Source organism: Cryptomeria japonica, chromosome 11 (assembly GCF_030272615.1).
Source record: "Cryptomeria japonica chromosome 11, Sugi_1.0, whole genome shotgun sequence".
In the NCBI taxonomy this organism is placed as follows: domain Eukaryota; kingdom Viridiplantae; phylum Streptophyta; class Pinopsida; order Cupressales; family Cupressaceae; genus Cryptomeria; species Cryptomeria japonica.
Genome location: NC_081415.1, coordinates 198,793,084 through 198,806,508, shown reverse-complemented (window position 1 = coordinate 198,806,508; position 13,425 = coordinate 198,793,084). Strand labels below are relative to the sequence as shown.

General features: G+C 38.4%; 1 protein-coding gene across 4 annotated transcripts in view; it reads left to right on the top strand.

Annotated features, from left to right (window-relative positions):
• The window catches only part of LOC131041143 (CBBY-like protein), a 222,487-nt gene that overhangs the window by 83,586 nt on the left and 125,476 nt on the right, over nt 1-13,425 (top strand). For all 4 annotated transcript variants that reach the window (XR_009104974.2, XM_057974142.2, XM_057974126.2 and 1 more), the window contains exons 5-6: nt 12,381-12,449; nt 13,210-13,271. Coding sequence is in view for 3 of the 4 variants with exons in the window: in XM_057974142.2 (XP_057830125.2) it covers nt 12,381-12,449; nt 13,210-13,271 (131 nt within the window). In the remaining variant the exon portion in view is untranslated. The remainder of the gene's footprint in view (nt 1-12,380; nt 12,450-13,209; nt 13,272-13,425) is intronic.

The window sequence follows — 13,425 nt, the reverse complement described above, 5'->3', positions numbered from 1 at the left end:
ATGTTCTATAATTAGAACATAACGTTAAAGTAAAAGATTAAAGAGTTAAACGCGAAATTAAGTGTGAAAGCTAATTAACTAAAAAGAGAAAGCTAAATGCTAAATAAAGCTTAAAAGCTAATTAACTAAAAAGCTAAATGACCATGAAACAAGGAACTAAATATAGGTGATTAAAATATAATTAAATATTCTAATATCTCTCTCTCCCTATCCTTCCCTCCTTTTTCCCCCTTTTTATCAAGAGAATCCGCAGTCCCACTAAAAACAGTATCAACTTAATCGAAATCATTTGATAAGAAAGATCATAAAGATTCTAGGGAACTTATCTATAAATCGCCTATCTCACCATAAGTCTCTCTTGTGTTTCTAGCATAAACACATCAAACCATTGAGAAATCCTGCAGTCAAGACCTGACAAACGATACCTTGAGGTTATCCCCTTTGATCAAACGTAAAAAAACAGCACTAGGGATTTCCTTATCTCAAGAGAGGATAGGATACTCAGCTGGTTATTCTATTTTGTGTTGGCCGTATGGAGTTTGCAGCAATGCGATTCCAGACACGTCAACAGTATCCTAGAGTAGTGATTCCTTGGCTTTTCCAACCACTGGCTATTAATTATCTCTGCACAAGATTCGGTCTTTGCATCATAAATCTCCATTGCATCATCTTTTGATTTTTTAAACTATAGAATGATGATCAGGGATTCCAAATGCTTCTTTGATTGCTACTTCTCCAAGATATTCTAATACTCTTCCATTGGGAGCTTGTATTTGCCTTTTTTGAGGGTTGTAATATTTGGTGCGCTCCACCATCAGCTCATTGCACAATACCGCAGGGGGAAAACCAGCTGCTTGTACAATTCCATTATGCATCATCTTCCTTGCTATTGTGGATGGTAAGCATCCATCAATTCCATACATCCACTTCTTGAAGTCTCCAATGTCTACATGTCCAAGGTTGGTGTCTCCAACCTTCTTCCATTTTGAACTGATTTTGGACTCAGGCAACACTCCCTTGTAGTCATACTTCATTTGAGCCTTTCGTGAGATACCTACCGGAGTTGACATCTACCCCTGAAAATTAAAACACCTCAAATTACAAGGATGAAAATATGCAAAGACAACTTGGAAACATGTCAATGTAAGATGTGACTACTTTGAAATGATAAGAACTTAGATGGATTCACACAACTAGGACTCATGGAAATGGAACTTCACAAGTTTTGCCAATAAAATCACAAGAAAATGATTAACATTTTAATCCAAAAATCAGAAAATGAAGATAAATCTGTTTTAAAATTCTGATTTATTTTGCCTTTGAAGATTCTTCTCTTATTCTTAGAACACATATCCTATTGATCACAAAACTGGACTTGATGATGACAATGCAAGCACAATTTTGACAAAGTTGTGGACAAAATTCGCTTCAGACTAGGTCAATTAGCCCCTGGAAACTCAATTTACTTAGGTTTGATTTTGGTGAATCAGAACTGAGTCTGGACAAATTCGCCTAAGTCTGGCCTGCAAATGGATAAAGGCAGTCCTCAAATTCACCTTAAATCTGTCTCTAACAAATTCACACTTAACCTGATTGCAAATTTGCTCAATGAAATGAGAAAATTTGCTTGACACCTGCTGGTTTGGGATAAATTCGCTCTGCTCTGCTGGACGATTTCGCTTTGAATTGAATTGAAGCAAATTATTTTTTGAATGAGAAATATAACTTGCAACTCACCCCTTTATAGGCATTGATGCTAAGAGACACAACCCTTCACCTATAGACCGACTTTGCAACTTCTTTCTTTCAAATTAAAATGTCTTATATACCAAGTAGGCCAACCCTCAGGTTGGCAGACTTTAGGAGATTTTAACATTCATGCAATGGTGGAGTTTATGAAAGTTCAACAATTTCTCACACCAATAATGGCTGAGTTTAACCAAATTAAGCATTTTTTCCCCATTATCAGTGGTGGACTTTGTAGAAGTTTTGCAATTTTTGACTGCAATAGTGGTGGGTTTTTTGAAAGTTTAACATTTTCTATGGTAGACTTTACAGAAGTTTGACATTTTTTCCCCTTTAGGAATGGCTGAATTTGATCAAGTTTTGCAAATTTTGGTGCAGAAATTTACCTTGCAACAACAATTTTGTCTCCAAAATGATGGACTTAAGGAAAGGTTTTATAAATTTTCTCACCAAAATGGCAGACTTGGGATCAGTTTTGCATTCTTCACACTTGAATGGGGAAGTTAGATCAAGTTTGATATTCTGTCTCACCTTTATGGATGGCAGACCTTGTGAAATTTCCTAACCCTAACTAAGCGATCAATGCAAACAGCTAGTTAGCTATTCATGCTATGCCTCTTTCACCGTCAGTGATTGCCTTTGATTCCACCGCAATCGTATGTTCATGTAGTGGTTGTCATTGTATAAAGACACATGTAAACTTTTCTAACCTGCACAAGTATGGATCTAGCAAGAAGAGAAGAGCAAAACTTGCAGAAGAAAAATTAGAAGAACAAATGAAAGCAATAAAACCATTTTTATTATTACAAATCTATATGATCACAAATGATATAAAGATCACAGGAGCAGAAATTATGCATGAGATGCATGGAATTTCTGAAGATGTAGATCAGGTAAACTGAAATAATGAGGTAGATTGAGTTTAAAACTCTTTAGTTAGCTTACAATCACAATGCATATGCAACGGCTGTTCTCCATAAATCATGGGCAGAATAGAAAGTTAACTGTGTGCTAACACTCCCCCTTAAGTCTAACTAAGGAGAGATATGGGTCCAGGCAACAAAGCCTGATCAGAAACCCAATTGCAAAGAAGAAAGGAGAAAATGCAATTGAGAAAAACTCCTAACCATTTATTCAAACTAAAGAAGAAAGCTGCAATTGTCGATGAAGAAGAAGAATTGCAAATGAATCCACACTGCAACAGGATTGTATCAGAATCATAGAAACCACTGCATGAGTACCTCTGGGATACTTTGAAAATCAGTTGTACATATTCTGCATTGCTCACATGGATGAACAGACAGGTACACGATCTCTGAATAGAGAAACTGATCATCTGAAGACAGGAAGATATGAATTTGTAGAAATGTGCTCCAAGTTGAAGAACTTCAAAATGTCCTCCGATTAGGATGATGCCATTGTTTATCCATTGCTCAATAATGTCCAACTAGAAAGAAACTTTGGAAGCACATGAGGATGCGACTCTGGAATCTCATGTAGTCAGAACCCTACTAGAAAGAATCTCTAGGAGCAAACAAAGTTGCAACATTGGAATCTCATGTAGACAGGAATTAGAACAAAAGAACATTTTTGGCTGTCAATTGGAGGAAGAGTGCATAGCAACTTTAATCTTCTATTTATTCAAGAAACTTATTAAAAGAAACCTATGCCAAATGCATTAAGCAAAACCCCCATAACTTTCTAAAGTTCATTTTTTTTTTTTTTAACAAAGCCCCAAATTTTCCAGATCTTTGTCATGCAATGCTTGCAAAGCACCTACAAGTTTTAAAGAATCAGAATAGGAAAAAAAAGCAAGGAGCATGCAAAAATTAAGGGAAGAATATGCATGCATCTAGAAACAGAGGTCTACGTCAGCTTACATGGTGATGGTAATCTTCATAAATCTGCCAACAAATAATTGTTGTGCTCCATCCTTCTAGCTTTAGGCTCTGATACCATGTAAACTTTTCTAACCTGCACAAGTATGGATCTATCAAGAAGAGAAGAGCAAAACTTGCAGAAGAAAAATCAGAAGAACAAATGAAAGCAATAAAACCATTTTTTATTATTACAAATCTATATGATTACAAATGATATATAGATCATGGGAGCAGAAATTATGCATGAGATACATGGAATTTCTGAAGATGTAGATTAGGTAAACTGAAATAATGAGGTAGATTGAGTTTAAAACTCTTTAGTTAGCTTACAATCACAATGCATATGTAATGCCTGTTCTCCATAAATCATGGGCAGAACAAAAAGTTAACTGTGCGCTAACAAGTTTTGTATTCTTCACACTTGAATGGGGAAGTTAGATCAAGTTTGACATTCTGTTTCACCTTTATGGATGGCAGACCTTGTGAAATTTCCACATTTTCCACTCCAAAAAGTGATGAACTTTGCAACATTTCTGCATTTTATTGACTTAGAATGGCGGACTTAAGATAGGTTTCAACGTTTTGTCCCACTAAAGTGGCGACTTGGGTGAAAGTCAGCATTGTTATTGACTTAGTGCAAAATTTTGATGCAAAATGCAAATTTGAAGGTCTCAATGACTGGCAGAGTTGTAAGGAAGTCCTACATTTTGATGAACATTTACCTTGCTTTACCTTAGTGTGAAATTTTTAGGTTGCTCGACACTTAGACAAGAAAAGGAACATTTTGCAAGCCTTGCAACATTCATTCAACAATCTTGAATACAATCCTCATAATCAAATCTAACTCTTGTGAATTGCAAAATCCACGTTTTAACCTATTGGGGGATTCATGAGGAGAAGCAACAATTCCTAGTGGAAATTCAACCCCATACAACATTTTGCCATGAAATGCAACATTTTCAGATTTCCCTTGGCAACATTTTCAAAACTTAACGAATTTGACATTTTTGACAATTTTTATTGTTTATCTTGACAATTGTTTTGCACTTTTACAAGAAATCAACAATATTGACAACATTTCACAAAATTGTCAATATTGTGCATTTCGCTTCCACCTCACAATCTTAATACTCAGTCATGAATGTTTACTCAGATTGTAGACAAATCAAATTTTGAGAGTGAATTATGCCTCTAGAGATCAAAACTATTGCCAGACCAACTAAAACCCTAGAAAACAACTAGACACCTAAGGAAAAGAAGGGGGCCCCCATTTGCAATGGGGCGATGTGTGAAAAGGTCACAAGAAGTAGTAAATATAAATCAGTACAACACACCATCTTTTATACAATATAAGTTCTAGAAAGATTGTGTATTTTGAAAATCTCTCATCACTATGAGATAAGTTGAAAATGGATTGGCTCATAAAGTACAATTGCTGAGATCATTTCTCTCACTAATCTCTTTAGTCACAAGTTGCTGAGATTCAATTGAATTTTTTGTGTTGGTTTCATATTTTATGAATTGTATTTACTATTTATAAGTATTTTTCTGTACATGGATATCCAATTATTTTTGTATAACCCATTTCTTATTATCCTTGGCTGTTTAAGATGTAAGGATAGTTGACCAACATATATGCTTAATCATTCTCTGAATAGAAAAGATGACATTTAGTTGATTTCCCAAGTCCATGCTTGTTAGAACAGAATTAATATTACCGTGTTTTTTTTTTGTAATAACAAGTGGTAGTGCATCGTGTTGAAGCTTTGTAGGTCACTTGTTCCATAGAGAGTGACTCCTTGCAAATAATGTGCTTTAGGGTTAACTTTGGAATTGGGAAAAGGTTTACCATGATAAATAGATTTTATTACATTTCACTACAAAGGTAGATGCATGCCAACAGAGGGTCCATGTGGGAAAAATGGTACATAAAGGCTGACTTGTAGTACATTTTTGTTGCCTAGGCAGGGGTAAATATCTATCAGTTGCTTTCTTGTGGTGGGATCCATCATTCATTATTAAAATATTCGTTGTTATGATATATTAAACAATGGAGATGAAGTTTCCTTATATAGAAAAGTACAAGACAATGTATCTAAAAGAAACAATCATAAACCGAAGCCAAAATAGAAACTACTTGAAGATGACTAAGATGACCATTAAAGAAACATTACATATTCTAATACCCTCCCTTAATGGTCATCGTTCTAACTACTGAGGTAAAAACAGAGAAGGTTGCCCCCTTCTTGTCAGAACGCTCTGCGAGAAGAGCTTGCCACGGACCCTCCCAGAATTTGTAGAACTTGTGGATATCTCCACAAATAAAAAATCATCACATATCGTCCAACCTGATGTTGGGTAACAAAGCTGTCCCTCCCTGTAGCCAAAGACACTGAGAACAACCACATAAACCAAAATCACGATTTTGAGAAAAAATCGGCAAACCCTCAACAAACTTTTGCAGATGAGCACAACACCCCAAACAGATTGCAAGAAGCCGTCAAACCCTGAAACTGAAGTTTACAAAACATTGTTTTTTTCTTGGAAAACCCTAAGACAGGAACACTTGTACCCATGATTTTTGAGGATAAAAGCAGGCAAAAATCAGAATCTTCCGTGAACATTGTGGATTGTAGATGACCAAACATGATTTTTGAGGTGAATAATGGATCAAAACCCAAGACACAAAATCCGAGACATGGATCAAAATACAAAACTTTGTTTTTTAGGAAAAATGGTAAAACCCAACATAATTTTTTAAGGATAAAAATCTATGTTACCTCGAGTTTCCGGGACAGGGACGACAGGGGACGGCGGGACGCGTTTCCGGGACGGCAAATTTTTTTGCCAAATTTGGGGATGGCGGGGGGACAACAAAGGGGACGGCTATATAAAATATAGGGAAAATTAAATTATATAGGAAAGTTCTAAATGTTCATATGAAAACATGGATAAAGCATGCATATATACATTATATTCATATGAAACATGGATATAGCATGTGTATGATACTATGAAAACATTTTAGAATGTAAATTTTGAACATACAACATTGTCAATACTCGATATGCAATTATGCATTCGTAATTCATAATTTCACTTCATTCACATTGTCTATATGCATATCATAATAGATATTAAAGAAATAACATACCAAATATCAAAATGCCCAAAGGCTACACTGCTGCCATATAGTTTCATTGTCAATTACGATATGAAAATCAAAATAGTACTAATGAATTAATATTTTATTATTTTGATTTCATATTTATTAATTTTAAATTTTTAAATGTTTAACAATTAATTTAACAATTTAATATTTTCTATTTATAATAGGAATTAATTTAAAGGTTTGATATGAATTAAATTTTAATAAATTTAAAATTTAATTAATGTCGCCTTTTAAATTTTTTAATAACAATTTGAATTAATAGGGGCCCATATTAGAAAATTAAAAAAAATAACATTGAAAATATGACATTTTAAATTTTTTTAATAGTCTTAGATGTGGGGGACGTCTCGCTGTCCCCGAGACGGATTGGGGAAGTCCTAGCCGTCCCCAGCTGTCCCCAGTAGTCCCCGTGACGTATGAACGTCCCCCATAGCTAGGGTAGACGTCCCCCCGTATCAAGGACGTCCCCTTTAAATTCTTGGCAATTTGGGGACGGGGGGGAACGTCCCTTGGCCATCCCCAAGTCTCCGAAACGTTCCTGGGATTGGGATGGGGGTTTTCAGGCCGGGGATGCGTCCCTGGGTTACATAGATACAAATTATAAAACCCTCCTAGAATTTGTAAGGGAAAAAATTTATTAACCCATCAGAAATTTTTGAGGTGAAATTATTAAAACCCACAATATTAATTTTTTTTAATGGGAAAAAAAATTAAAAAGCCCCTTCCAACTCAAACCGCATCCACGAACCCTAGTTGTAGCCACCATCATGCAGTAAAGAAAAAGACATCTCACACAAACACCACATCGCAGGTTAAAAACTGTAGCCGAGGTTAGAAAACATTGTTGTTGCGAAAATCATTGTCGACACTAAAAATCTGTTGCCGGGGATAATCATTATGTTATGTTGTCATATTATGTTTATGTTGTCGTTGGTAATAATGAGTTACAACAGTCAGTTAGTTAGTCGTCCCGAAGGGCAGTTGGATGCGATGGTTGGTCGCACCCCTTCGAGTATTATATATTGCATACCGTTCCTTCTTAGTATCATGATAGTCGTATCTGGGTTTAATGTTATAAGCACTTGATGTACATGGATTGTTGAATTAATACAGAGACTGGTTATTTAATATATTTCCTTTATGTTCTGTGCATTTACTTTCTGCATTTAATTGTTTACCCGTATGTGGCAAACATTTGGCACCGTTGCCTAGACATACTCAGGAAAGGAAGGAGCGGATGGCGTACGGACACGATGGGCCTACCCGTCAGTGAGATTAACCTAGAGGCCGACAATGCGCAAACAGAACAATCGTCGTTGGGACGCAGAGCATGATGGCAAGAGGCGAAGGGGAAATTGAACCCTGTAATAGTCCCGACACAATGTTGATATAAATTGTGGCCGAAAGGGAAAATAATAATTTTCTTTTTTTTTTGTGTACATGGTGTGTGCTTGCTATGTACGGAAGTGATTTATGCCAAATATACTAAATAAGGACAAAAATAAAAAGATACAAAGTGATGAATGGGAAGTGGCACAAAGAGCGTTGAATCTCAGACAACAAATAGAATGAAGGCGTAGGCTAAGGCAGCTTGCCGAGGGACGAACGGACGAGGGGTTGCTCGAAGGGAACCCAGGAGGTGTCACGGAGGTTGCGGAGGCAGAGATAGATGGAGAGAATTACACTCTCTACACTGTCGTAGGGTTGCTCGAAGGGAACCTAGGAGTCACAGAGGGTGCCGAAGGAGAACTCTATAGTTCGCCAGAATACCACCGTAGGGTAAGAAGTCGTGAAGAGTTGGTGGAACAAACAAGGCGAAGTCTAAACCTGATTGACGCTACCAGAGACCTACTAAAGAACTTGTCCATTTCGGAGGACAACCGGAGGGAGACGACCGAAGGTGACGGTATGGCCGACGGTGCCAAGGGAGCACAAGGGTACCGTATAGGAGGCAATTTGTTCGGTTTGGGGTCAACAACCTTCTCCGGAGGACCCACGAGTGGAGGGTCAGGTGCAGGAGGCGGAGGCGGAGGATCACCACGTACAAGCACACAAGGCACCAGAGGAGCGAGACCCAGCGGTGGGATGGCAAGTAAGCAGAAGTTGCCGAAGTTCAACGGCGACGGGAAGGAAGATCCCATCCACCATTGTCGCACTTGCGAAACCATATGGTCAGCAAACGGTGTTACCGACCAGGACGAGTGGGTAACACAATTTCCAGCAACCTTAAGGGGAGTGGCCATCGACTGGTACTCCGATACGGATAAGGCCAAAGTCGGCACATGGCCCAACCTGAAGGAGTTTGGGATAGAGTTTCGTCTCCTCAGAGATGACAATGAAATAGTAGCTGAAATCTATGGCACAAAGCAGAACAAGAACGAGACCGTCCGAGCCTATAGTCGGCGGCTCAAGGAATTGTTGGGGAAAATGGAGAGTCAACTAGTGAATGGGTTGAAAAAGAGATGGTTCGTGGAGGGACTGAAACACTCCATCCGGAAGAAGATGAAAATTGTTCCACCAACCTCATACGAAGATGCATATAATAGAGCGATGGATCTCGAGAGCGAGACCAAGACATCCAGGAAGAAAAAGAAGAAGGATAGCTCGTTCGAGGATGATGACTCTTCCGAGGGAAGCAGCAACGATGGCGAGTCCGGCAAAAAGGTGCAAGCCCTACAGAAGGACATGCTGAGGATGATGAAAGAGCTGAAGGTAGGTCCGAGCAAGACCGATGAAGGGGAGCTTTGGTGCACGGAATGTAAGACGGACGGCCACACGAAAGGCTTCTGCCAAAAGAAGGCCTATTGTGATATATGCCAGTTGATGGGGCATCCCACTAGGGAATGCCCTTACAACATGAAAACACGAAACAAACAAGTATTGCTTATGCAGGAACAACCAACTACATTGGGCAGTACTGGCAGCTCCCAGGCGAACAACAATATAACATCGGGAGGCTACCGAGATAACCGGTTGGGAGGACGAAACAACACAACATAATGATTATTCCTGGCAACATCGGACCCCGTGCGGTGGAACCACCGTACAATGGACCACTGACGACGGAGGCGATGGTGGAATACCACCGTATGGTTGATTGTCACTTGCGTTGGGCGTGCAGAAGGAGGCCCGTACGGTGTGTATGGTGGACGGTTGGTCGTGTATGAGACCCGTACGGTGTGTATGGTAGACGGTTGGTCGTGTATTCCATATGGGGTGATCCGTACGATGGAGGGGTGTTGACCGCACGGGAAGGTGGCCATACGATTGGAGGTGTCAATGTGGTTGTTAGTCGTACGGGGCGGTTGTATGGATGGGGTGCCATCGGGGACATTATAATGAAAAAAACAAAAAAAACGACGATTAGATTGAAAACTCATTCGATGGAGTCTTGAGCCAGGACATTGGAAAATTAGAGTGGAGAAGAAGGTTTTTGGTATCTTAAAATATCACAAAACTGATGTTTGCCATGCGTTGCCCCTCGACCCCGCTAGGGTGTTGCCCTAAACCCCTAGTTTATTTTTGAACTACAATACACTTTTTGGAGTTGGGCGAAGGGCATCCGAGAAGTCACGGTAAGTGTTTGGGTTGTTCCGTACTGTGAGAAAGAAGCCTGAAGCGAAGTAGTGGCAGGGAAGCCATAAGCCGTAGAGGGAGACGGATTTGGAGGTTGTGAACAAACCGAGTTTGAGGGAAGGCATTGTAGGCACGCGAAGTCATACAGCACCAGGGAGTTATTCAGTTCAATTATCAACCTTTGGGGAGTGTGATGGAGGATTTGAGACGTCTCCTAGCCTTTGTGCCTGAAGGGTGTGGCCCCTTCCCGGCATGAATGGTACGCTTTGAGGAACTCGGAGTATGTCTCGGTTGGACGAGAGGTTGCCTTGGTGGATGCACAGAGGGCTTGGGAGGAGCTGACCACCAGGTTGGAGGCAGGAGTAGCGTGAGACTTAGCTCAGCGTACCTAGGAGTTGGATGCTGAGAGGGTAGCGCAGGGGGCTATTGAGGACAAATTGGCTAGGGAGATAGTATCATTTGAGTAGCAGTTGGTGGAGGCTGAGACTGAAAAGCATGTTTTGCAGACAAGTTTGGTTTAGGCACAGGAGGATTGTGATGTCAAAGGAAGCACTAATGGTGAAATCCGCACTTGAGCATCGGATGGTAGTAGAAAAAGGTTTTCAGGCAAGGACGTAGCAGGTGTATGAGTTCCACGCTCGACTAGCGTTCGCAGTTCCTGCAGTTCTCTACCTTGGTTTTGTTTAATGTCATCTCTATTTTGTATTAAGTCATTCGAAGATGACTTCTTTTCTTGGGGGGGATGATGTTGTCGGGAATAATCATTATGTTATGTTGTTGTCGGTAATAATGAGTTACGACAATCAGTTAGTTAGTCATCCCGAAGGGCAGTTGGACGCGACGGTTGGTCGCATCCCTTCGAGTATTATATATTGCATACCGCTCCTTCTTAGTATCATGATAGTCGTATCTGGGTTTAATGTTATAAGCACTTGATGTACATGGACTGTTGAATTAATACAGAGACTGGTTATTTAATATATTTCCATTATGTTCTGTGCATTTACTTTCTGCATTTAATTGTTTTCCCGTATGTGCAAACAAAATCCGCATGTGAGTAGAGGCTTAGAGCTGTTGCAAAGAACAAAGAGGCCTGAAAAAAAGGAGTTGCATGGGCTCGTCGTGTGAGAAAAAGAAAACCTTTTGTAGAATTGCGCCCTGAACACGACACGACTTACATGAAAATCCATGAAAAAAACAACGCCGAAATCACGTGCAAACAAAAAATGCGTAGGAAAACAGCATGAACATGTGCCCACGGAAGACCCAGATGCAGAGACACCAAAAGAATGAACAAACGCGGGCACGGGTTTGCTGAAAAAAACTGATGTGATCTTCACATGCATCCTTCACACAGAAAAACCCTCGAAAAATGCAGACCGATTATCAACTCAAAAAAATCTGCGATTTTCAGTAGATAAAAACCCACGGATTTACTTTTAAACTTCTAAAATTTTAGATGCAGGAATTTTTTTTTCGATCTGTAACCCTCCCAAAATCCTGAGTCCTCTCATGAGCGAGTCAGACCGAGCCCCGCTTTGATACCATATTAAAATATTCGATGTTATGATATATTAAACAATGGAGAGGAATTCTCCTTATATAGAAAAGTACAAGATGATGTTTCTAAAAGAAACAATCGTAAACTAAAGCCAAAATAGAAACTACCTAAAGACGACTAAGATGACCATTAAAGAAACATTACAATATTCTAATATTCATCAGAAATAAATTTTATTTTTATGCAGAGAGAGGGATAAAGAGCAACTAAAGAAAGAGCACTGAGGGAGGGTCTGAAAGAGGAAGCATTGATGTCAATTTGTTTCTTCTTTTGTATTCTTTTTTTTGTCATGTTAAAATGCCTATAATAAACAGTTGTTATGAAAAAACTTAAATGTATTGCCTTTTCTGTTTGTGTCTCATGATTGGTCGCTGTTTCATTTCTTTGAATATCAACTTCTTAGAAATCATTTCTTACTGAAGTTATATCTTTCGTCTTGTTGCAGATTGGATGGCCAACATCATTGCCAACAAATGAGAAAGAATCATTTTTAAAAAATGTTTTGCAGGAAAAGGTATTAGTATTTGACATACCCTTCAATGTACAACCACAATTGAGCGCCATATTTTCTTCAACTTTGTGCAATATTTTTGAAATTATTGGCTCCATGAACTCAACTAAACAAGAATTCATTTTTCTTTTGTGGTATTTCAATGTTTATTTTTAACCAAATATTGATTCCATTGTGTCTAATGAAGTGCAGTTACAGACATACTTTAGAAAACGTAACAAAATGAGACATAATAGCTTTTCATTTCATACCTAGCATGGAGAGAACATGCCGATGATTGATAAATTATATTAATATGTTGCAGCTGTGTTTAGAGGAAGGTTTATAGTTAGACTGTAGCTTGAATATGTTATCAACAGATGGATATCTTCACTGAACTGGTCCAAATTCCTTTAAAATTTGCAAGACAATAATGAAATGCATTTCTACTATTCTATAGATTACTGCTTTTTTAGTGTCAGATTTTTTTCTTGGTGGTTGTAGTTTAATTTTATTGAACAACTATTGGGCATAATTATTGAAAAATATGTTTGAATTGCTGCAGACAGAATTAATTCACATAGCAATTATTGAAAGTAATTTTAAACTTGATTGTGTATCTGATTGGAACATTTGAAGGTTGGAAAATAGGTTGGATTTTAAACAAGCATTTAGGGTCAAACTTATCCTCTTGCAAGATGCTTTTCTTCCATTTGATTCTCTTTATATTGATGGAAAAACTTTATTATAAATGGTAAACTAATGGAATCTTGATGGATGGCAGAGTTGTGCTTTGGAAGATTATGTTAAATCCAGTAGCCTGTCATTGCGACCAGCAATTGAGAAGTAAGTTTGAATGAATTTTCTTTTCATTTAGTCTGAATATGCAATCTGAAATTTTATTTTAATTCAGCTTTTGTTTACTTAACTATAGCTGTCTTCTCTTTTCCCCTTTTCCTATTTGGTGGGTGTGATGCTTTGATTTTAAAATATGAGAATG